General features: G+C 41.2%; 1 protein-coding gene across 1 annotated transcript; it reads right to left on the bottom strand.

The window, feature by feature from the left end:
* Window positions 1-3,313: 3,313 nt before the first annotated feature.
* Window positions 3,314-4,033, bottom strand: LOC106082478 (holotricin-3). The gene is made up of 2 exons (XM_013245021.2): window positions 3,944-4,033; window positions 3,314-3,887 (listed from the first exon to the last, which is right to left on the bottom strand). The coding sequence occupies exons 1-2, from the start codon at window positions 3,953-3,955 to the stop codon at window positions 3,399-3,401; spliced, it is 501 nt and encodes a 166-aa protein (XP_013100475.2). The 5' UTR covers window positions 3,956-4,033; the 3' UTR covers window positions 3,314-3,398.
* Window positions 4,034-26,213: the final 22,180 nt, after the last annotated feature.

Genomic DNA, 26,213 nt, shown 5'->3' on the forward strand with positions numbered 1-26,213 from the left:
ACGAACATATACATAGAAGCTATATTTAAATCTGAACCGATTTCGACTAAACTTTATGGATATCGTGGAGGTCGTCGAGGAGAGCGTTGTACAAAATTTTGAGAAGATTAGTCAGTAAATGCGCTTGAAGTGGCTCTAAGAGTGAAAAATCGGGCGATATATATATATATATATATATATATATATATATATATATATATATATATATATATATATATATATATATATATATGAGAGCTATATCTAAATCTGAACCGATTTCGACCGAACCTTATAGATAATGTGGAAGTCGTCGAGGAAAGCGTTGTACAAAATTTTGGGAAGATTGGACAATAAATGCGCTCGCAGTGGCTCTAAGAGGAAAAATCGGGCGATATATATATATAAGAGCTATATCTAAATCTGAGCCGATTTCTTTGAAATTTACCTGTGATGTCGAGAGTCAAGAGAAAATCCTTCCTAACAAATTTCAAGAGAATCGGTTAACAAATGACCATTTTACTGCATTATTATTGCAAATCGGACGAACTTGTATATGGCAGCTATATCCAAATCTGAACCGATTTTTATGAAACTCACTAGTAAAATCAAGAGTCATAAGAAAATCCTTCCTGTCAAATTTCGAGAGAATCGGTTAACTAATGACCATTTTATTGCAGTATTACTGCAAATCGGACGAACATATATATGGGTGCTATATCCAAATCGAATTTTTCCAATTTCAATAGGCTTTGTCTTTAGGCCGAAAAACATGCCCATACCAAATTTGAAGACGATCGGATGAAAATTGCGACCTGTTGTTTGTACTTAATTTGTGTACATGGACAGACAAACGGACATAGTCGGACGGACTAAGTCGGACTGACTAAGTCGAATCAGAAAGTGATTCTGAGTCGATCGGTACACTTATCAATGGGTCTATCTCTCTTCCTTCTGGTTTTAATACCCTGTACCGCAGTAGTGGTGTAGGGTATAAAAAGCAATTGGCCGAACTGTGGTAAGTTAGGCAGTAGTCTCGTCAACTTTATGACTCGCAGTGGAATAATATTCAGATGTGTCATAATGCGGCCCTCCGAACTGCGATGGGCTGTCTACAAGCAGACAAAGATTCTACCAGTGCGAAGACATAACTACATGCTGTCTAAGCAATACCTTTTGGGCTGTTATCGCAGAGACCATCCAAATCATCATCTTTTGGATAGATATCTACCGCCCAAAAGCCTTAAGGTAGATCTACATAATCTAGAGCGTGAGGTTCAGCGCTACAAGAGAGTACCTCGAGATCAGGCGGCATATCAAGCAGGTCTAGACAACATGCATGCAGACACGGTAGCAGATGCGGTAAATGGCTACCAGGTGAATGTAGTCCTTAGAGAACGACCGCCTGCCATTGCACCTGAAGAAATTGACCTCCCTGGGCAAACCAGAATAGTTCTGGCTCAATTAGGTTCCAGCAGATGCAGCCGCCTCAACTCCTACAGAGCAAGGATTGATGCCGACGTACAAGATGTATGTCCCGATTGTAACCAGGGATCGCACGATACACTTCACCTGTTTAACTACCCAGCCAGACCCACTCGACTCAGACGCAGATTTTACCTGTGAACGCACCCCATCTTAGTCGCAGAGTTCCTGGGTCTTGACACTCAACAGAATCAAGCAGACGAAAGATAGAACACAATAAACTGCTACAACAACAACAATAACAGGGTATGAAAAGGACGAACACGTACACTGATACGGCAGCCCTTGCCGATGAAGGATTCCATCGAGTCAATTCGGTGCGTACAACCAGCTGCTATGGGATTGTGTCAATAACGTGAATAAAATAACACCAGCCGGTATTGGCAAATTATCGTTTTTTTTATCAGTGTACATGTATTCTAAGATTGGAGGCCGGTAAATCCCTCTTCAAAATTTCAATTGCAGCTACCGTAGTGGTACAGATCTCTGCCTGAAAACTCGTATACTCGTATGGCAGTTTCAGCGACATGCTGTTGTCAAATGCAGTGGAGTAGACGCCCAATTCGTCCTTTTGCGACGAACACGTACACTGATACGGCAGCCCTTGCCGATGAAGGATTCCATCGAGTCAATACGGTGCGTACAATCAGCTTCCATGGGATTGTGTCAATAACGTGAATAAAATAATACCAGCCGGTATTGGCAAATTATCGTTTTTCTATCAGTGTACATGTATTTTAAGATTGGAGGCCGGTAGATCCCTCTTCAAAATTTCAATTGCAGCTATCGTAGTGGTACAGATCTCTGCCTGAAAATTCGTATACTCGTATGGCAGTTTCAGCGACATGCTGTTATCAGTGCAGTGAAGTAGACGCCCAATTCGCCATTTTCGAAACATCAGTGAACACCGAGGTCCGTCATTATTAAACACTGCTCCCGCCTCCTAATCCTATATGTAAGGTTTGCGAATCCTCAAGACCCTATCTCGAATAAATCTCGGTGGCCGGCAGTTGGAACTTTTCTCAGGCTTCCTTCTGCATCTATAGTATCTACAAGGGAAATGTGAATTTACCCATCATCCTTCAGCATGTTGAGCTCCCTTAGATCGACAATCAAATTTATATCATCCATATGGTTATTTATTGGGTTGCCCAAAAAGTAATTGCGGATTTTTTAAAAGAAAGTAAATGCATTTTTAATAAAACTTAGAATGAACTTTAATCAAATATACTTTTTTTACACTTTTTTTCTAAAGCAAGCTAAAAGTAACAGCTGATAACTGACAGAGGAAAGAATGCAATTACAGAGTCACAAGCTGTGAAAAAATTTGTCAACGCCGACTATATGAAAAATCCGCAATTACTTTTTGGGCAACCAATAAATTACGAAATTGCAATGTACACTGAACTTATGGTACAATTACTTGCCTTCTATACAAAAAAAGACACGTAGAAAGACACAATTAATCAATGTGCGATAATAATATGATCATGTGTAGTTTTTTTTTTATAATAATATCAATTTTTATGTTTTATAAGCTGTTATTGAGCTGTGGTCTGGCTTGAAGGACTTGTTGTATAGAATAATACACAGCAGTGCGCACGTGTAAAAGTCAAAACCGGATAAAATTCACTGAACAGAATTTGCTGCTTGTACTCGTACATGTTACTTGCTGCATATACACCATTCAGTTGTATTACACTGATTGTGTCCGAAAAAATCCTTGAAATTACCGAATGAATGGCTTACAGTAAATAGCCAAAAAATTTAACACGCACACATTTATGTAGGTATTTTAATCTTTTTTTTTAACAATTCATTTATTTTTGTGTATGTATGGGTAAAAAAAACTTAACATATGCATGACTGGGTTTATGACATTACAGAGCGTATAGGAAGAGAGTAAAAATCACAGTTTTGTTTTTCTTGGGTTTTCAACCAAAGAAACCACCACCACCACTGCTGCCACCATAGTAGCCAGATTCATGATGATGATTGTAGCCGCCATAGTAGTTACTGCCGCCGCCATATCCATGACCTCCATGGCCTCCATAGCCAAAGGGATAGCCTCCATAACCGCCATGAAAGCCTCCCGGACGGTGATGGCCATATCCTCCATAGGGTCCACCAAAACCTCCGTAATAGCCACCAGGCCTGTGATAGCCAAATCCAGGTGCACCGAAACCACCACCATAACCGCCTCCATAGCCACCTCCATAGCCACCTCCATATCCGCCTCCATAACCATGGCCATGGCCACCATACAAACCGCTACTGAGACCTACACCTGCTGATAGTCCTATACCCAGACCACCACCCAAAAATCCCAGAGTGCGGCCCTCTGCCTTAACTGGTTCGGGAGCTGCAGCTGGGGCTGCCAAGGTACAGCATACCAAAGCCAAAGTGAATGTACTGAGTAATGCCTTTAAAGAAAATTTAATTGATTTACTTGCTTCGCCACAAATATTGAAATGCCTACTATTTGCTTCATGCTTAAAGTCTGTGCACTTTTGCTCGCCGTCTGTGCTTAAGTTCTGATTCGCTTAGACTAAACTACTGCTCCTTTGTTCTACTTCCATTTATATATAGGGGGGAGTAAAAATTGTATGTTGAACTTGTGTTCTCTGCCCTCAAGAGAGCGCTAAAAGTTAATTGGAGATCTATGAAATCTCAGTATCAGTATTCACCTGCAACTTGGATTTACCTGCCTCCCAATGAGCATAAAAGAACAATTACTCGGTCGCACATAACACGCAGCAAGCGGGACAGGTAACACTCGCAAACTATGATTGATAACCCCATCAAGGCTTTTTATGTTGGCAGTGACATAACAAGATTGTATGAACTATCAAAAGACTTCAACGAAATCGCATATTAAAGCAATGACTAAATTGTTGAATGAGCGAATCAGTTACGGGTTGGTAGGCTGCAAAAAATTATTCGCTAATTATCAGAAAAGAAAGGGCAATAAAAATACCTTTACGAATACCAACTGAAACGTTTACATGGTTACTTGAATCTTTGTGTAAGAATATATCAATTGAACTGCCTTACTGGCTTGCTGAAAGATGGATAGCAAATAGAAAATCGGTTGCTCTAGGAACCGAACATGGATAATCGAGAGACCGGTTTCTATGGAAGCTATATCTATCAAGTTATAGACTGATTTGGACTGTACGAGGCACAGTTGTTGGAAGTCGTCACAGAACACCGCATGCAAAATTTCAGCCAAATCGGACAAAAATTGCAGCTAGTAAATGCTCAAGTAGTAAAACCGGGAGATCGGTTATATGGGAGCTACAATATATCAGGTTATAGACCGATCTGAACAGTATTTGACACAGCTGTTGAGAATACTATGTGCAAAATTTCAGCCAAATCGGAAGAAATTTGTGGTTTCCAGGGGATCAAGAAGTCAAATCGGAAGTTCGGTTTATATGGGAGCTATATCATGTTATAAACTGATTTGGACCGTACTTGGCACAGTTGTTGGAAGTCGTCACAGAACACCGCATGCAAAATTTCAGCCAAATAGGACAAAAAATGCGGCTAGTAAGGGCTCAAGTAGTAAAACCGGGAGATCGGTTATATGGGAGCTATATCAGGTTATAAACCGATTTAAACCGTAATTGACACAGCTGTTGAGAATACTATGTGCACCATTTTAGCCAAATCGGAGGAAATTTGTGGCTTCCAGGTGCTCAAGAAGTAAAACCGGGAGCTCGGTTTATATGAGAGCTATATCACGTTATAGACCGATTTGAACCGTACTTGACACAGCCTTAAGAGAACACAAAGTGCAAAATTTTAGCCAAATCGGACAAAATTTGTGGCTTCCAGGGGCTCAAGAAGTCAAATCGGGAGATCGGTTTATATGGGTGCTATATCAGGTTATCGACCGATTTGAACCGTATTTGAAATAATTGTTATAAGTGATTAGAGAACACTATGTGCAAAATTTTAGCCAAATCGGACAAAATTTGTTGCTTCCAGGGGCTCAAGAAGTCATTTCAAACAATTATTATAAGTGATTAGAGAACACTATGTGCAAAATTTTAGCCAAATCGGACAAAAATTGCGGCTTCCACAGGCTCAAGAAGTCAAATCGGGAGATCGGTTTATATGGGTGCTATATCAGGTTATCGACCGATTTGAACCGTATTTGAAATAATTGTTATAAGTGATTAGAGAACACTATGTGCAAAATTTTAGCCAAATCGGACAAAATTTGTTGCTTCCAGGGGCTCAAGAAGTCAAATCGGGAGATCGGTTTATATGGGAGCTATATCAGGTTGTATACCGATTTGGACCGTATTTGAATCAGTTGGTGGAAGACATAAGAGAACACTAAATGCAAAATTTCAGCCAAATCAGACGAAATTTGTGGGCTCAAGAAGTCAAATCGGGAGATCGGCTTATATGGTTAAAGTCCGATCTGGACCGTACCTGACACAGATGTTGGAAGTCATAACAGAATACTTTTTGCAAAATTTTAGCCAAATCGGACGGAATTTGTGACTTCCAGGGGCTCAAGAAGTCAAATCGGGAGATCGGTTTATATGGAAGCTTTATCAGGTTATAGACGGATTTGGACCGTACTTGGCCCAGTTGTTGAAAGTCCTAACGAAGCACCACATGCAAAATCGGATTAAAATTGCGGCTTCCAGGGGCTTAAGAAGTCAAACTGGGATATCGGTTTATATGGGAGCTATATCTAAATCTAAATCGATATGGCTCATATCCAATCCCCAACGGCCTACATCAAAATTAAGTATCAGTGCAAAATTTCAAGCGGCTAACTTTACACGTTTGACCGCTATCGTCATTTCGACAGACGGATGAGCGGACGGACATGGCTCGATCGAATCAGAATGTTGAGACGATCCAGAATATATATATACTCTATGGGGTCGAAGATTAATATTTCGAGGTGTTACAAACGGAATGACTAGGTTAGTATACCCTCATCCTATAGTGGTGGGTATAACAAGTAGGGATAGGCAAAAGTTGGGCGGTGACGGCTATATATTGTATATATAACCCTACACCTATCCTACAAGTGGAAATTGACAACTGTTTTTAATTGCAAAAAATCGGGCGCTGCACATATATCGGAGCTTTATTTTAATCCTAACCGATTTTGTCAGGTTGGATGGGGAAGATACCAGGCAGCTGTGTCTAAGTTGCTGATCCCGGGATCAAGAAGAAACGCCCCGAGCTAAGTGACTCCATCTACTGCCTTTGCATCTATATGTTGGGTCTGCGGCAACAAAGATTGCCCTTTGCCAGAGGGAATCAGGAAACAGGAATTCCTAGAAATTTGGGAACTCTTCACTTCTGTTGAGAGCAGAATGCGGGAATAGGTAGGAGTTAGGTGCTCAGGCCGAAGACGGTAAACTGATTGTTTGTGTCTGTGGTTGCGCGGATTTGCAACTATTGATGCCTGGGTTGCCATAAGTTTTTGAGGGTAGATGTACCCTCCACAGAATTATTGAGAAGGTATCGTACCTCAATGGTACTGACCTCCGGTTCAAGGAGACGCTTTTCGAGGTGGGCGCTGAATGGCAAACTCGTTCCAATCCAATTGTTGCGAGTGTGGCAATGAAAATCTTCCTAAGAAGAAGGTAGTCGGCAACCTACCCTTCCCAAAAATTTGGAAAAATTTTCGTGCTGTTTGGGAACTGGTGATGAGGCATGACCGCAGGGTATATGGGGCTCCTCGAACTTTGTGCCACATGTGGTCCTTCCTTGTTGATGGATTGAACGTAGTTTTGCCTGAATGAAATCTGGGATAGAGGTTACCCCGCCTTTTCCTGTATCTTATTTACACTTGCAAGGGGTTCAGATTTGGGGGCACAACGGAATTTTCACCAAATGGGGTCCTTCCTTGTTGACGGATTAAAGATAGTTTTCCCTGAGAGAAATCCTTCCTAGAAATTTGAGCATATTTTAGTTCTGACTTTTCCTGTATCTTATGTATACATTGAAAGGGCTCAGATTTGGGGGCACAACAGGCTTTGCACCAAATGGGGCCCTTCCTTGTTAACGGATGGAAGATAGTTTTCCCTGAGAGAAATCCTTCCTAGAAAAATTAGCATATTTTCGTTCTGTTGGGAATGGTGATGAGGCGTGGCCGCAGGGTACCACATGAGGTCCTTCCTTGTTAACGGATTGAAGGTAGTTTTCCCTGAGAGAAATCTCAGCTGGAGGTTTCCCGCCTTTTCCTTTATCTTCGGTATACATCGAAGGGATTCAGATTTGGGGTCACTACGGACTTTGCACCAGATGGGGTCCCTCCATGCTGACGGATTGAAGGTAGTATTCCCGGAGAGAAATCTGGGCTGGGGGTTACTTTGAAAGGGCTCAGATTTGGGGGCACCGAGTCAGAAGTCTTCATTGAGTTCTTAGAAATTAGGAGGTCAAATAAATAGCGTCATGTAGGGACTTTTATCTTTTCGCGGATGTTCTCGCGGTCTTAAAGGTTCAAGAGGTAATTCTTTTTAAAGGGCGGCTGCTTGGTCAGACTATTACCATATACATGGACAGTGCAGTGGCACTGAAAGCGCTCCTTGTAAGGTTGAAGCTGAATAGGAGATGCAAATGGCACCTTAAGGTTGAGGTTGAAGAAGAGATGCAAATGGCATCATAGGGTGACGCTGGTTTCCGGGCTATCAAAGGGTGACTGGGTATAAGGCGACTGTAGAGCTGGCTAGCAATGTTAAGCTGCTAAGTGCTACTGAATTAGTGAATTCTCCCTTATGCGAGCTCATTGATAGAGTAGACGCTTTTTACGATCATCGCGCAAATGGGCGTGGACTAGTGCTGTGGCACGGAATCCCTAAGTCAGACTTTCTTTTTCGAAGTTTTTTTTTTAGTATTTAGAGCGCACAACAAGTCGATTACTGGCTTAGGTGTCGCATTTGTCAAATTCTTTGAATTATTTTTCAAATATATATGAGCTATATCAAGTTATTGACCGATGTGGACCGTACTTGTCATGTCGTACAAGTCATAGAAAAATATCACCTCGAAAAATTCAGGCAAATTGAGTAATACATCGCCTCCTAGAAGCTCAAAAAGTCTAATTGGAAGATCGGTTTTTTACGGCGGCTATATCAGGTTATACACAGATTTAGACCATAATTGGCATAGTTGTTGGAATCGGATAAGAATTTCGCCCTAAAGAAGCTTAAGAAGTTAAGACCCAAGATCGGTTTATATGGCAGTTTTAGGAAGTCAAAACAAAATATCTCACCCAAAATTTCAGTCATATCGGATAAGACGCTCAAGAAGTCTAATCGGGAGATCGTTTTATACGGCGGCTATATATACACAGATTTAGACCTTACTTGGCGAAGTTGTTGGAAGTCGTACCAAAACACTATGTGCACCCACCCAAGATCGGTTTGTATGGCAGCTGTATCAGGTTATGGAGTGATTTAGACCATACTTAGCACAGTTATAGGAAGTAAAAAAAATATCTCACGCAAATTTTCAACCATGTCGGAAAAGAACTGCGCCCCTTAGAATCTCAAGAAGCCTAATCGGGAGATCGGTTTATACGGCGGCAATATCAAGTTACAGACAGATTTAGACCATACTTGGCACAGTTGTTGGAACTCATACCAAAACGACATGTGCAAAATGTCGACGTAATTAGATAACAAATGCGCTCTCTAAGGCTCAAGAAGTCTAATCGGTAGATCGGTTTATATTGCAGCTATATCAAGATATAGACTGATTTAGACCTTACTTAGTACAGTAGTTGGTCATAACAAAGCCTTCTCGAAGCTCAAGAAATCAAGACCCAAGATCGGTTTATATGACAGAGATATCAAACATGGGCCGATTTGGCCCATTTACAATTCCAACCGATCTATACCAATAAGAAGAATTTGTGCAAAATTTCAAGCGCATAGTACTTTATGGAATTTTAGACGAATACTTTTATGTAGGTGTTACAAACGGTATGACTAGATTAGTATACCCCCATAGTGGTGGGTCTATAAAAAAAACACCCACAATCTACACAAATGACGTGTTCAAATTCTCCTTTGAACTTCATTTAAATCGAGCGAAAATCGTTTTTATACCCTACACCACCGCTGTACAGGGTATTAAAAGTTTGTGCATTTTTTTGCAACACCAAAAAGGAGAAGAGCTAGACCCATTGTTAAGTATGCCGATCGGCTTAGAATCACTTCCTGATTCAATTTAGCTATGTCCGTCTGTCTGTCTGTCCATGCATTCTTGTGATCAAGGTACAGGCCGCATTTATTGTCCGATTATCATGAAATGTTGCACATGTCACTTCTTTCGCCCAAGGATGAACGCTATTGAAAAAATCGGTTCAGATTTAGATATAGCTCACATATATATCTTTCATCCGATATGGCCTTTTAAGGCTGTAGAAGCCACAATTTTGTTCCGATCTTTGCAAAATTTAGCACGAGGTGTTTGATTTGACGTCATATGTGTGGAAAATTTCATCAAAATCGGTGCAGATATAGATATAGCGCCAATAGTTGAGACAATGAGTTGTGTTAGGCCCTTCGACATCCCTATTCAATTTGGCTCAGATCGGTCCAGATTTGGATATAGCTGCCATATAGACCTATCTCTCGATATAAGGTATTGGACCCATAAAAGACGCATTTATTGTCCGATTTCGCCGAAATTTGAGACAATGAGTTGTGTTAGGCCCTTCGACATCCTACTTCAAATTGGCCCAGATCGGTTCTCAATTTAAGGTTGTGAGACCATAAAATTCTTATCAGGCCCAGAAGGCCCAGAAGGCCCTTTATAAGGCCCAGAAGGCCCTTTATAAGGCCCAGAAGGCCCTTTATAAGGCCCAGAAGGCCCCTTATCAGGCCCAGAAGGCCTCTTATCAGGCCCAGAAGGCTCCTTATCAGGCCCAGGAGGCCCATTATTTTCAATCGGACAGCACTCATTGATATGTGAGAAGTTTGCCCCTGTTTCTAAATGAAATGTTCAAGGGCAAATTTGCAACCATGGTAAAGGCAGAAGGAAACCAAAGGTTACCAGTTGAGCTTTTTAGTAACAGAGGCGACACACTACTAAGTGAGATATAGAGAACTACAGCGATTGTAGTTGAATACTTTTAAGGGAAAAATAAAATTATTCCTTTTTATAAAAATCTATTTTGAAACAAATTTTCTATAAATTTCTGTTGTAAAATTTTTAAATATGATTAAGCTAGGAAATTTAAATAGAGACATTTAGCAAAGGGCGATGTTTAGAATATTCAAAGCTTTTCTTTTGCGCATTTTGCGAGGCTTACCAAAAATCTGTATGTAAACATTAAATTATTCTTTAAACTCATCATATAACGTGATAATGATAATGATGACGAACTGAAAACAGAGCGAATTTTTGTGGGGAACTCCCAGATTTCGGAAATGACCGCCAAAGAGCACTAATTAAAAGAAATCACAACAGCCGTAAGTAAGTACACTCAGAACAAAACTAAATAGACACATAAAAAAATATTGGTATCCGCAGGTAAGTTAAATTTGGAAAAAAAACCAACAACATCCACAAACAACACAGTTTTGAACTCCTCCCTCGACGAGTCGATTAACACAATAAAGAACAGAATATGCAGAGACGTGTCTGGCATAGCATCTAAAGTTAACATTTTCATAACCATTTTGCACTTGTTATTATGAATAATCGGGCCGGGGATTCCAAAAGCTGACAAGATGATGGTGGTAGTACATATTCCATTCCATTCCATTAGTTGTGAGGCTAATAAAGATGTGTCAGATAGCAATGGCTTAAGTGGAATAACCCCCTCTACATTGATGGTGGTAATTGATTCGGTTGTTATGTTATTTAAATATTTGGTTAAGGTAGAATGTATTGCTCAATAAATGTTTTTTTGAAGGCAGGAAGATGCGGTTCGATAAACTTTTGAATAAAGAATGTGTACCTATTTACTTTTATTTGAAACTTTATCATTGGGGGTTTTTCACCAGGAAGGGTATTGGCGGGCTCAATAAAAACCCTACAGGGTAGCTGACACGAAATGTTACAAATTTATAGGACCACATTTTTTTGTGTGAAAATATTTGTATTGGCTAAAATGACAAAAACAATGAGAGGTAGTAATCTTTCAGAATTCCTTTTCTTTTGACCATTTCTCTGAGTCGGCAAAACAACGAGTTGCAAGTTTCCCGAATGTAATCTGTCATCTAAACTGGCATATTTTTATACCCCCCCACCATGGGATGGGGGTATACTAATTTCGTCATTCTGTTTGTAACACCTCGAAATATGCTTCTGAGACCCCATAAAGTTTATATATTCTTGATCGTCATGTCATTTTAAGTCGATCTAGCCATGTCCGTCCGTCCGCCTGTCTGTCGAAAGCACGATAACTTTCGAAGGAGGAAAGCTAGCTGCTTGAAATTTTGCACAAATACTTTTTATTAGTGTAGGTCGGTTGGAGATTGCAAATGTGCCAAATTTTGATATAGCTGCCATAAAAACCGATCTTGGGTCTTGACTTCTTGAGCCTCTAGAGGGCGTAAATCTCGTCCGATTTGACTAAAATTTTTCACGTGGTGTTTTGGTATCACTTCCGACAACTGCGCTAAGTATGGTTTAAATGGGCCAAATCGGTACATGTTTTGATATAGCTGCCAGATAAACCGGTCTTGGGTCTTGACTTCTTGAGCCTCTATAGGGCGCAATTCTCGTCTGATTTGACTGAAAATTTGCACGTGGTGTTTTGGTATCACTTCCAACAACTGCGCTAAGTATGGTTTAAATAGGTTCATAACCTGATATAGCTGTTCATAGACCCTGATCATGGGTCTTGACTTCTTCAGCTTTTAGAGGGCGCAATTATTATCCGATTTGGCTGTAATTTTGCACGTGGTGTTTTGGTATTACTTCCAACAACTGCGCTAAGTATGGTTGAAATCGGTAAATGTTTTTGATATAGCTGCCATATAAACCGATCTTGGGTCTTGACTTCTTGAGCCTCTATAGGGCGCAATTCTCGTCCGATTTTACTGAAATTTTGCATAAAGTGTTTTGTTGTGACCTCCAATAACTGTGCTTAGTATGGCGCAAGTTCTTTGAATTATTTTTCAAATATATATGTATGAGCTGTATCAAGTTATTGACCGATATGGACCGTACTTTTCATGTCGTACAAGCCATAGAAAAATATCACCTCGAAAAATTCAGGCAAACTGAGTAAAACATCGCCCCCTAGAAGCACAAAAAGTCTTATTGTGAGATAGGTTTTTTACGGCGGCTATCACTAAATGTTTTGATATAGCTGCCGATAACCGATCTTGGGTCTTGACTTCTTGAGCCTCTAGAGGGCGCAATTCTCGACCGATTTGACGGAAATTTTGCATGAAGTGTTTTGTTATGACTTCCAATAAATGTGCTTAGTATGGCGCAAATCGGTACATAACCTGATATAGCTGCCATATAAACCGATCTGGGGTCTTGACTTCTTGAGCCTCTAGGGGGCGCAATTCTCATACGATTTGGCTGAAATTTTGTACAACGGCTTCTCTCATGACCTTCAACATACGAGTCTTATATGGTCTGAATCGATCAATAGTTTGGTACAGCTCCCATTTAAACCTATCTCCCGATTTTGCTTCTTGAGCCCCTACAAGGCGCAATTCTTATCCGAAAGAACTGAAGTATTACACAATGACTTCTACAATGATCAGCATTAATTTATGGTCCGAATCGGACTATAACTTGATATATTGGGTTGCCCAAAAAGCAATTGCGGATTTTTCATATAGTCGGCGTTGACAAATTTTTCACAGCTTGTGATTCTTTCTTCTGTCAGTTATCAGCTGTTACTTTTAGCTTGCTTCAGAAAAAAAGTGTAAAAAAGGTATATTTGATTAAAGTTCATTCTAAGTTTTATTAAAAATGCATTTACTTTCTTTTAAAAAATCCGCAATTACTTTTTGGGCAACCCAATAGTTCCATTAGCATAACAGTTTTTATTCAATATTCTTTGTTGGCCTAAAAGAGATACCGCGCATAGAACTCGACAAATGCGATCCATGGTGGAGGGTATATAAGATTCGGCCCGACCGAACTTAGCACGCTCTTACTTGTTTAATCCTTACCCTGCTCTCTGAAATAGCCTTAATAGAAAAAGTCCACTGGCCTAATGGACAAATACTGTGTGGCGGTGCCGCCCTGTGGTACGGCGTTTGGACTGGGGTTTAAAAAACCAGGACCCTTATCTCCTTACTATAGATTTAATCAAGAGAACACTCACCATTGCAATAATTTCTCAGAGTGTAAATCTCCTACTACGTATGCTTTCAGCACTCCAAGTGTACCGGCATAAAAGCACGAATATGATTTATGTCTTCATTGGGAAAAAATCCGTCAGTTATGCTTAATTTCCTTGCAATGTTGTGTAATGCGTGCTAAGAAACTATGTCACAACAACCAAATATCGCCAAAACAAAAACGGGTTACCAAAGAAGAATCTTGACGTTTTCCACTTTTGTTTATTCATTCATTCCTCCACCAATTTAAGTTTGTGCAGCTTAAAGCAACGTAAAAGTAACTCAAGCGTATGATACATAATGGACATAATGGCTTGTTTACTTTTGTTTTCATTTTCGTTTTTGTTTGCTATTAATTTTTCGCCGAGAAGACAATGTACGTTTTCAATGTTAAGTTCATTATAAAGAATATGGGGAATTAGGTGATGTCTGCAGAAATCATGTAATATTTGTTATGTTATTTAGATGAGATCGCGATAAGAGTAGGTAGGTATCTTGCAAGATTCCAAACCTTTTGAGTTTCCCAGCGCAGAAAACATCTTTGACCAGCGTAATGTTATGAGGTATTGGTGCGGAACTAAGTTTCTTTGATGGTCTCAAGTCCAGGGAAGGAACTTAGGCTCCATTTTGTACATGGGAAAACAAGATGGGAACTACGGTATTTTTTTGAGGTATAAAATCTTTACTGTTTACTTATGTAGGTCCACCCTGGCAACTGTTCCACTCAATGGAGTACTTACATTGGTATCTTCTGGTAGAGGATGAATGAGAAGATTCGGGTTTTATTCAGATGTGGTAATTAAAGGCTAATTAGGAAAAGAGTCAGAAGTCGAGATTGTAGAACGCAGGTACATTAATTGGTGCTGCCACCCTGATGTTTAATACTGGGTTTCTCCCTATTCTACAAAGTTCAACCAGTGCTGCCACCTCGAAAGAGAGAAGAATTGAAAGGCATTAGTGAGCTACTAAAGTTGCTCAAAATACTTTCTAAGGTTTGTACCATACATACTATTGGGTTGCCCAAAAATTAATTGCGGATTTTTCATATAGTCGGCGTTGACAAATTTTTTCACAGCTTGTGACTCTGTAATTGCATTCTTTCTTCTGTCAGTTATCAGCTGTTACTTTTAGCTTGCTTTAGAAAAAAGTGTAAAAAAAGTATATTTGATTAAAGTTCATTCCAAGTTTTATTAAAAATGCATTTACTTTCTTTTAAAAAATCCGCAATTACTTTTTGGGCAACCCAATATATCCGAACTAACGGAAGTGAAATCCATGATCTTGTTGCGGAGTTGCTGAACGAGGTCTTTCTTAGTTGCGCGTAATGCTCTTTAAGGATCTTGGAACGACTAACTCCCTTTGACATAGCAACTTTCGATGGAGATGCATTCCCGGCAGCCAGGAGGAGGACGACGATCGAAATATCGCAATACCCAGAGGTGCCACATCTAAGGATAAAACCATCGGTGATATTGTCGACGAGAAAAATCTTGTGTGGACGGCTTGCACTGTCAAGCCATTTAAATCGGCAGTACCGTAGAATTCATTTGGAATTACCCTGCCAGGGCTAGAAAAGATTTCCACACCAAAACTGGCATGGTTCTACATACCGAGGACATCAGGAGAGATCAGGATGGTCTTTATCCTCGAGACGGGGAGAATTGACTACAGCACGACAAAGGGTTTTGGGCCTATAAGTCTGTCATATTTTTTAATCAGAACTTTCGTGATTAATGACATTCTGTTGGATCTCGGTGGGGTTGGCACGAGCATAATCGCTTATGCGGACGACGTCATACTGCTGATCCGAAGCAGGACGACGACCAGCGTGGTCATTGAAGGGTCACTGAAGAGATTGTCGCGATGGGCTGCCGAAAATTGGTTAAGGGCCAACCCAAGAACGACGTAGCTGGTGCTCTTCACGCGCAGATATAAGATACCGAAGTTCAGACTCCCGTCCTTGGACGGAGTCACCCTGCGGCTCATACTGCTGATCCGAAGCAGAACGACGACCAGCGTGGTCATTGAAGGGTCACTGAAGAGATTGTCGCGATGGGCTGCCGAAAATAGGTTGAGGGCCAACCCAAGAACGACGTAGCTGGTGCTCTTCACGCGCAGATATAAGATACCGAAGTTCAGACCCCCGTCCTTGGACGGGGTCACCCTGCAGCTGTCGAAAGAGGCAAAGTACTTTGGCGTAGTCCTCAATTTGAAACTGCTCTTGAAGAGGAATATCGAGGAAAGAATCCGTAAGGCACTGTGCGCTTTTTACTCCTCCTGAAAGAAGATGTTCGAAAGGAAGTAGGCGGTAACCAACGAGATGATTTATTGGATGAATAGGACCATCGTGAGACCAGTACTAACCTATGGGGCACTGGTATGGTGGAAGGCCGTGGAATAGAGAACACGTGCGAGGGTGTTCGAGAAGTTCCAGGGACTGGCCTGTGTAGGGGTCACAGGGGCACTGAGATCCACACCGGAGGCAGGCCTGGAAGCGATGCTGGATATGCAACCTATTGAGGCCTATATATTCGGAACTGCTCCTCCAGGGTCGCGCTTAGGCAGAGGGAGCTCGACAGGAGGACGGTTGTGGCCATAGTTCTATTCTGGCTGTTATGGATGCGGACGGTAGGCAGAGGAGAATCTTCGACTAGCTGGCACCAGTGCCGACTGAGGTGAGGTCGTTCACGATTCGGGATGAGTGGAGAGCGAATGCTGTACTTGAGGAGAACGAAACCTCGGTCTATACTGATGGCTCCAAGATGAAGTCAGGGACTGGATTGGGGGACTACTCCGACGCACTCAATATCGGTATGTCAGGCAGAGGTCTGTGCCATTACAGTAGCCGCAAGAGATAATCTGGTAAGGGATTTCTCGCCCTCAAAACTCAGGATTTATGTGGACAGGGTCTACGATATGACGCTGACATGGGTTCCTGAACATGAAAGGATTCCAAGAAATGAGAGGGCAGACGAGTGCGCCAGGAGTGGTTCGTCTGTGCCAGGCGGACCAGCCACCGGTCTTACCTACGTGCTATTTGTTGAAGTACTGAACACAGTAGAGGGGATGGCCAGGGCGGCGTCGGTGGCCAGATGGGACTCGGTGGATGGTTGGCGGACTGCAAAGGCGCTATGGCCTGTCATCGACCGGAGGGGGACGAGGGAGTGGGCTGGCTTTCGTTATGACCCCTTAACCGGACACTGTGTCATTGGCCGCATGGCGGCGAGCATGGGAATACCGCATAATGGCTTCTGCAGGAGTTGCCGCAATGAGGATGAGACTATTAAGCACTTGCTGTGTTCATGTCCGGGTCTACAGAGACATAGGCTCTCCTTTCTTGGCAGCCGTTTCTTCTGAACAGGCCTCCGAGTGAACTCACCTTTGGTGGGTTCCACCCAACCCACCCAACTTAACCTTGGGAAAACTGATTGACCCAAAAGGCAAGGAGATCTTCCGTTAACCACAAAACCTACCCAAGGGTGGGTTGGTGGAGACGGTCCTCCATGAAATGTTACCAGAGTTTGAGACACGTCTCTCTGACTAAAGCACGTGTTGTCCCAGAGTTCGAGAGACGTCTCTCGATCTGAAGAAGTACGCCATGTGGGGGTTCCTGGATATCGAGGGGGCATTCAACAAAGTGGTTATAGGGTCCATAGTTCTTGCCTTGGACTCGGGGTAGACCCAAATATCTCCCGGTGGACCAATGATATGCTATAAATCAGAAGGCAAAAATGATTCCGATGTTAACATATCCGCTTTTAACTCTTAGAATGTCGGAGTGGGATATGAAAAGAAAGTCCCCGATCTTTCAGCTCATAACTGGAATAGGATGGCACTTATTGGCATGAGAGATGATATCCCGCAATTGTTAATAGTAACGAGAGAAGTAATCTCGCAATTATTAATGTAAACTTGGGAGATGATGAGATCAGAAGCCAGGTAACAAGAGGCCACCGTAGCGTAGAGGTTAGCATCTTCGCCTATGACTCCTGAACGCCAGGGTTTGATTCCTGGCGAGGACATCTACAAAAACGAGTAAAAGCTTGCTAGGTTCGACCTGACCAAATCTTATATACCCTCCACCATGATCGTATTTGTCAAGTTCTTTGTCCAATATCTCTTTATAACCAAACAAAAGATAATGGATAAGAATTGTTATGCCATTTGAGCTATACCAAGTTTTGAACCTATTGGGACCATGCTTGGTTTGGCCGTTGGAGACCAAAGTTGAAGTTATTGTCCAAAATGTCAACCAAATTGGATAAGAATTGCGATCTATAGTGGCTAAAGAAGTAAAATCGGGAGAGCTGTTTATATGGGAGCTATATAAGGTTATGGACCGATTCAGACCATTTTTAGCAAGTATGTTGAAGGTCATAGAAGCCAAATAGGATATCAGAAGTATGAAGTAAGAGGCCAACTCGCTTCAAGGAAGATTGTTCTCGCTGATTCGTTGGAACTACATGACAACAGGGATGGCATGAAATCAATTACATATGCCACAATTTCGTGCCGCTTACGTTCTATCGAGTATTGCCGAGATCAAGGTTAGGTTATTTTTCACTCGATTAGCAACCTCTATTACTAATCGCTTCACTTGGAGACCTTACGTCCATTTTGTTCGCCCTAAAAGAGGTGGAAGGAAGAGAAGATGGAGAAAACCAGATAAATGTACAACACAGCACAGTACAACACAGCAAAAAGGCAGAAAAAAGAAACCAACGCAAAAGCCAAGATGAAGAAACTCTCACCGGCGAGAGTCTGATCCAGCCAGTCAACTCAGGCGCCTACAGAACTCCAGAATGGCAAGACCACCAAGTGTCTGGAGGGAATCTAGACACGAAAAGAGGTCTTCACTCATTATTCTGCGCCTTCTTCTCGCAATTGCTGAGTAATGACACAAAAGATGCTCGAACGCTTATTCTACATCTGACATTCTGCAGAAATCTGCGTCTCCTTGCGTCCAGCGCGATGTCAAAGACCTAACGTTGCACTGACCACTCAGAATTCCTATCAGCAGTTCCATGTCATGCTTCCTCAGCCCCAGAATCAGCTCTCGCCTCATTCGAAGCTCCCACAGTGGAGGGCTCACTGATGCCGTAGATCGATCTGCAGAAATCTGCGATCCATTTCCGGCTAGCCGAACGACGTTCGCCGCCCACCTTGATAGCCCGGGACCCAACAGAGCCTGATAGTACATGGTTTGAAGAAGCTCTTTGCATTCTCTAACCAGTTTCAATCTCACATGGCCCGACGTCAGAGCCTTCAGAAGGCGTCTGCCATACCAAGAAGCTCCCATAGTGGAGGTCTGACTGATTCCGTAGCTCGATCTGCAGTAATAAACGATCCATTCCTGGCTATCTCAACGACCGCAACGTTCCCCGTTCACCTTAGTGGCCCTGGACCCAACAGAGCCTAACAGCACATTTTGAGCAGGGTTGACGAAGCTCTGTGCATTCTCTAACCATTTCGATCTCACATGGCCAAACGTCAGCGACTACTGACCGTCCAGATGAGGGTGAGCAGGAGATTATCTGTCTTAGGGAGGTGTTTAACGGTAACCTTTAAACCCTCTCCTCAAGGCCGTTTCGATTTTTGATCCTCTATTTAAAGCGAGAAATAAACAAAGCTGTTACCTAGTTAAAGAATAATAACAGAGCAGGAACCGAAGGTTGGCCAGATACGTTTTTTGAGGTTGGAAACGACACGCAATCCGACTTGAGGAACGACAAAGACGTTGCAACGGAAATGCACCACTAAAAAACCTATTAGCCCAATATGTTTTTATTGATTTCGACAATGATGACATTAATTACAATGCCAGTCCCTTCCCATTCCCACGCGTAGACCTAAAGGCAAAACGTTTGTTTTGATGACTATAATGAGTGATTTGACAAAAGGTCAATAGGTAAACTATAAAAATAAAGCACCTTAAATCGTACACCCCAACATCATATGCAAATTATTCCGTTGGAGGTCAATACTCTTATAATAGAAATGCCCGAATTCGAGAAAACAAAAAAAAAACGCCACTATGAGGTCTGAAGCGGTTGGACAGCAGCATCAACGGCACCCAGGTAGAGATGATTCATATCTGATCTGGAAATTACGAGGCAAATCTCATAAACAGCTATGGCTACGACTACGACTTCCACCTCTGTCAATTCACGTGCATTTATTCCCAAACCATTGATGGTATTTTTTGATTGATAAACGCGTTTATTTTTTTTTTCTATTTTTTTGGGGGGGAACCCAATAGTTCAACTTGCACTTCATCTCATGTCGTCGCCGAATATAAAAACCGGTTCTTTTCAGGGGCACACCACAAATCAAAATGGAAAGAGAGAAATAAAACAATGTAAATAAAACTACAACGGACTTCAATAAAGTGTAAGCTGCTTTTGTTTGGGCCCGCATAAGCAAACATTAAACTAAACCTACTTATCGGTATTTTCGATTTTCAGCAAATGTTTGTTTGTAGGTATGTAAGTATGTGACCATGCGCATGCGCACCTCTTGAGGAATGAATTTGCGCGTTAGGGTTGTCGACTTTAACAATTTTTATGCATAAAAAAATCAGATTGGCTCACATTTTTAGGTTATGTTATATGAAAATAATATGCAGGTGTGATATCGTATGTAAATTGACAATTTTGACAAACATTTTATATTGCATGTTTATACAAAAAGTGGCATGTCATAAGACAACTACATGCCGTGTAATAGCGGCTTAATCGGCATGTATTCTCATATGTATTGTACTTTTCTTAGACATGTGTTTACATGTATGTTCTGTGAAAAAAGGAGCTCGATTTAACTCCAAAATCCATTTGTCATATTCTCTTTACGTACATATCACTCGAGGTGCACAACTTTCAGAGTTGCTTTTTTTGAAATTACATATGACAAGTCTTATCGTGTAATAGCAGCTAAAGACTGGGGGAGTCCGGTACCTGACACTTAAACTTTGTGCATTCCTCTGCTCTTTTGTGAAAAGCGGGTGCGGCTTGGCGGTATGCCATATGTGACTCGACATTATGGACATTGCTTTCCCAAGAAGAGATCTCCGACCCTTCTCGGGAGCTTTTGTAAACAAGGATGTGTCTAAATTAAATGGGCTCGTTGAGGTTTTCACTGAATTCCTCGGAATCAGGGAATCACATTGGATTATAGACGGTTGCAGCGATGCTGATGCGGGAGAGGTGCCTCGATAAGTTGGTCGGAATAAACGTGGACAGTTAAGGGGCGCTGAAGACTCTGGCCTTGGGTCATGCGAGGTCGAAGTGGATGCTGGTTAGAAAATGCAAACAGCTTCTACGAACCATGATAAAGACTGTTGGGTCCCCGGCCATCAAGCAATAGCGGGGAACGAAGTGGCCAGCGATTTAGCCAGGACTGGATCTGTGATTCATGCTACAGAATCAGTGAGCCCTCCCCTGTGTCAGCTTTTTAGTATGATGTACGCATACTACGATAACCGCGCGATGGCTTCGGAATGCTGATAAGAACCCTGACTAGTCATTGCAACGTCAGGTCCTTGACGTCTTCTTAGCATAGTGGACGCCTTCTACAATGACCTCGAGATGACGGTGGGTTAACGGTTGGCTTAGATGCTATGGTCGAGTATTTTGCAGAACAGAACGTCACTTAACCTGGGGCTTTTGTGGGACTGCCCCGCAATTGCAAGGAAAGGACACGGGGTAATGGGCGAACACCTCTTACCTAGCAAAGATTCCCTCCAAGCACCGAGTCGTTTCGTCGTTCTCGAGTTCATTATAGGCTAAAATTGGCTGACTGGACCATTCTCTCACCAGCGAAAGTTTCTTTTTGTTCTACGTTTTGTCTTGTGCGTTATTTTCATTTCTGCAACATAAGGACTAGAGCTGGCAAACTATCGATAATCGCAAAATTCAATATTTTTAATATTTTGATTAATAAATATCGATAATATCTATAGTATCGTTAATTTCCCATCACCTATATTTCCAACGAAAATGAGAAGTAAAATTCGGGAAATCGTTTTTTTTAAACAAATTTAATGAAGTCAATTGGAAGTCATGAGAGAAATCATAGTACAAATTTTTAGCCCAATCATATGAAAACTACGCCCTCTATAGGCGCATTGTATCTTATAGGATGTCCTCCCCGTTTTCTGAGTATAGACGATACGCATCGTTTGGCTGCCTGGCCACAGCGGAGTAAGTGGGAATGAGAGGACAGACAAGTTGGTTGGAGGGATGCCATCGGTAATCTTGGTCAATGCGAAGCAATTCGGGGTGACGCAGTACGAGAAAAGGTTGTGGGCGATGAACGTAACACTGTGGAGCAGTGAAGCGCTCGGTAGGTCGAAGAGGACCCTTTTGGGGGAGATGAGAGAGTAAAGGAAGTAGGTCAGTATGGCTTTAGTCATTATGACGAGTCATATAGAACTAAGCGCACCTGTGCAATATTGGTTCGGCAATGGCAGCGTATGTGGGCCATGTGTGGAAGACGACTAGACGTTGGAACATTTCCTATGTCAATGCCCAGTTTTCGTAACAGACAGACTCCGGCACCTAGGTGCAGATACGATAGGATTTTGTGAAGAGCATAGAATTTCTGGCGTATGTCTTTCGGGGGTTACTTTACGCATTTTTGAGGGCACAAGAAGCCGATTACTGGCTTAGGTGTATGCCCGCAGCGACTTGGGGCGGATTATGGTCCGCAACCTCTTTTTTAACCTAACCTAACTTAAAATAGTTTAATTTTTAGGTAGTTTCTGTTACCTTGCGCCACGGGAAGACCACGAGACGTTGGAACAGTTCTTATGTCAATATTCAGTTTTCGCAACTAACAGACTCCGGGGTGCAGATACGATACCGGACTAAAGCCGTCGTGGGGGTATGAATAAAGAATTTGTATGTATTTTACCATCCCAGGTCAAGTATACTACAACTTAAGATGCAAGATACATTGGATTCCTATTTTGTCCCGATCCGCTTTTCTGTACAACAACGGAGGGCCCCAGAAATTTATATTAATATTGAATATAAGTTTCTTACTCTAATCCAATAGACCAACACAACAAACTGATAACAGGCTTTGATTGATGTCCGTAGTGGGATTGGGTGTATTAAAGTCCGAACTGTCTTTTTAATACAATCTACCCTTATCTTACTTAAAAACAAACATTTTTATACCCACTACCATAGGATGGGGGTGTACTATCCTAGTCATTCCGTTTGTAGCACCTCGAAATATTGATCTGCGACTCCATAAAGTATATATATTCTGGACATTCTGATTCGATCTAGTTATGTCCATCCGTCCATTTGTCGAAATCACGATAGAAGTCGAACGCGTAAAGCTAACCTCATGAAATTTTGCACAGATACTTACTATTGATGTAGATCGTTGGGTATTGCAAACCGGTTATATCGGTTTAGATTTGGACATAGCTTCCATATAAATCGATCTCCCGATTTGACTCCTTGGAAGCCACAATTTTTGTCCGATTTGGCTGAACATAGTGTTCTCTTATGACTTCCAAACACTATGCTAAATAAGGCCCAAATCGGTCTATAACCTGATATAGCTCCCATATAAACCGATATGCCAATTTGACTTCTTGAGTTCTTACAAGCCTCAATTTTTGTCCGATTAGGCTGAAATTTTGCATGCGTTGTTCTGTTACGACTTCCAACAACTAACAAATACCGCAAAATCAATCTTTAACCTGATATACCTTCCATGTAAACCAGTCTTTCGATCATCCTTGTTCGGCTCCTAGAAGCTTTAATGTTTGCTGGTTTGACAGAAGTTTAGTATTTTTATTTTGTAAACATTTTTAGCAGAATCCATGGTGGTAGGTTACCAAGATTCGGCCCGGCCGAATTTTTTTTACTTGTTTCGGTTTCATATTGGCCCGACCGCTTCATGTCACGACATGTCCATTTTGGGGGATTTTTTGGGAGTGGAGTGGCTTTCGGACACTTGGGGCCAATATTTTATAACAGGTTCGTGTCTACTTTCATATATCTTTCATTTGATCGTTCCAACTGATATATCGTTCCAACCGATAAACATATCCATTTGATTGGGTTTTAGGATGGGGCATCCCCCTAGGTTAAAGGTTGAAAACAATAGTGGAAGTCAATTTGCAATATTTCAGCAGAATCTAGTAAGAATTGCACCCCCTACAATTTAACGAAATATAATCGGGAGATCGGTTTACATGAGAGCTATATCAGGTTTTGAACCGATTGGGACCATACTTGGCACATCTGTTGAATGACATAAAAAACGTCATAGAACATAATTTCCGCTAAATCGAATAAGAATTGCGCTCTCTACAGGCTCTAAAAGTATAATGGTAAGATCGGTTTATATGGCAGCTATATCAAAACATGGACCGATGGCCCATCCATTTGCAATCCCACCCAACCTTCACTCATAGAAGGTATATGTACAAAATTTAAGGCTTCTAGCTTTATTCCTTCAAAAGTAAGCATGCTTTCGATAGACAGACAGACGGACGGACATTACTAGATAACTGGATAGACTTAAAATGTCATTCCCATCAAGAATATGTGTATATTCTAAGGACTTTGACCAATATTTCGCGGTGTTACAAACGGAATGACGATATTAGTATCGTATACTCCCATCCCATGATGCAGGGTATAAAAAGAATCCCACATTTACATAATTGTTATCGTGCACAGTCATCCCTACAATGACCTACATCAATATTAAGTATCTGTGCAAAATTTTAAGCGGCTAGCTTTACGCGTTCGAGCGCTATCGTGATTTCGACAGGCGGACGGACGGACATGGCTAAATCGACTCAGAACGTCGAGACGATCAAGAATATATATACTTTATGGGGTCTTAAACGAATCTTTCGAGGTGTTACAAACGGAATTAGTATAACCCCAACCTCTGGTGGTGGGTATAAAATGAATCCCACATTTACATAATTGTTATCGTGCACTGTCATCCCTACATGTGCATCCAATCAGATGGATGCTCGATGCTTGTTGATTATGGCCTGTGGGGGACTGGTTCATCGAAGGGTTCTCTACTAGGGAAACACATAAAAGTAACCGGCTTCACAACATCGGTTTCAGTTTTTTACAAGACCACTACCAAATTTGATCATACCACATAGGATTGGAGAACTTAATTGAAAATTCACGCAACACTCGTTAAGTGTGAAATCATTCAAGTGGAGTTAGTTTTTGAAAAAATATAACAAAAAAAAACACAAGTCATGAATTTAATTGTGAGTAAAATGTGTTATGTTAGCAATTAGAGCTTTAAAGAAAACAAAAACTATAAGTGTGACGTTTATTTAATTTAATTGAATTTTTTTGTGTTACGACTTATAGAAATGCTGTGTTGTGGCGGCCCTTTTATTGGTGCTTGGCTGTACTTCCGTTGCCGGTGGGAAATTTAAACTTGTCGCCGCAAAGGGACCCTTTGGCGGATTTGTGGGCCTTAAATATCGCAAACCAAAATTGTTGGGCTTAAAACATCACCTAGGTCTAGGACATGGCCTAGGTGGATTCGGTCATGGATTCGGAGGATTGGGTCATGGCGGAGGTTTTCACAGTGGCTATGAGCATCATGAATACCATACATCTCATCATGGTGGCTTTGGTGGAGGTTGGTGGGGAAAATAAATATCCCTTAAAAGCAAAAAATGAATTTTTTTGCTTTCGTTTTATTCTCTTATATTGTTTTTAGTTAATTTTATTTAAAAAGCCAAAATACCAAAATGTTATAACTCCATAGACTTTAAGTTGTCATGAATCCATTACACATTTCATATGATATTATTGTTAGAAATCCATAAACTATTTAAGCATTACATTATTGAAATTTCAAAATAAAAATGTTATTCATTCAGATTAGAAAGTGTCCTCGTGTCCTTTATTAAGCAAAGAGATTTTTTGTTAAAACATTTTTAATTAAAAAATTATTTAAAAATGTTTTGTATTATTTTTTTTTTGTTGTTTTTATACCTATTCTTACTTTTGTTGTTTGTGTTTTTTTTTTTGTTTTTTTTATTCAGTTAAAATTTTTTTTTAAAGAAATCCCAATTTTGTTTTCAACCAGAATCTGTTGACCAATCTCTTTTCATTAAATTTCTAATAATCACATCTTTCTCCCTAACAAAATTCGCATGGTCACTAGGTTGACCTCCTTTGGAAGAAAAACGAGTAAAAAGGCGTTAAGTTCGGCCGGGCAGAACTTTGGATATTCACCACCTCGGGTATTTATATAAACCACCTTTCGTCAGAATCAGGTGAAAATGCATTATTTATGCCCCCATAGCAGCTTTATCGAAATATGGTCCAATTTGGACCAAATTCGACATGGATATTGAGTAGTCTAATAAGTACAAGTCATTGTTCAATCTTGCAGAACAAAATAATGGTCTTTTTGGTAGCCATATCCATA

Source organism: Stomoxys calcitrans, chromosome 2, assembly GCF_963082655.1.
Source record: "Stomoxys calcitrans chromosome 2, idStoCalc2.1, whole genome shotgun sequence".
NCBI classification, from domain to species: Eukaryota; Metazoa; Arthropoda; class Insecta; order Diptera; family Muscidae; genus Stomoxys; species Stomoxys calcitrans.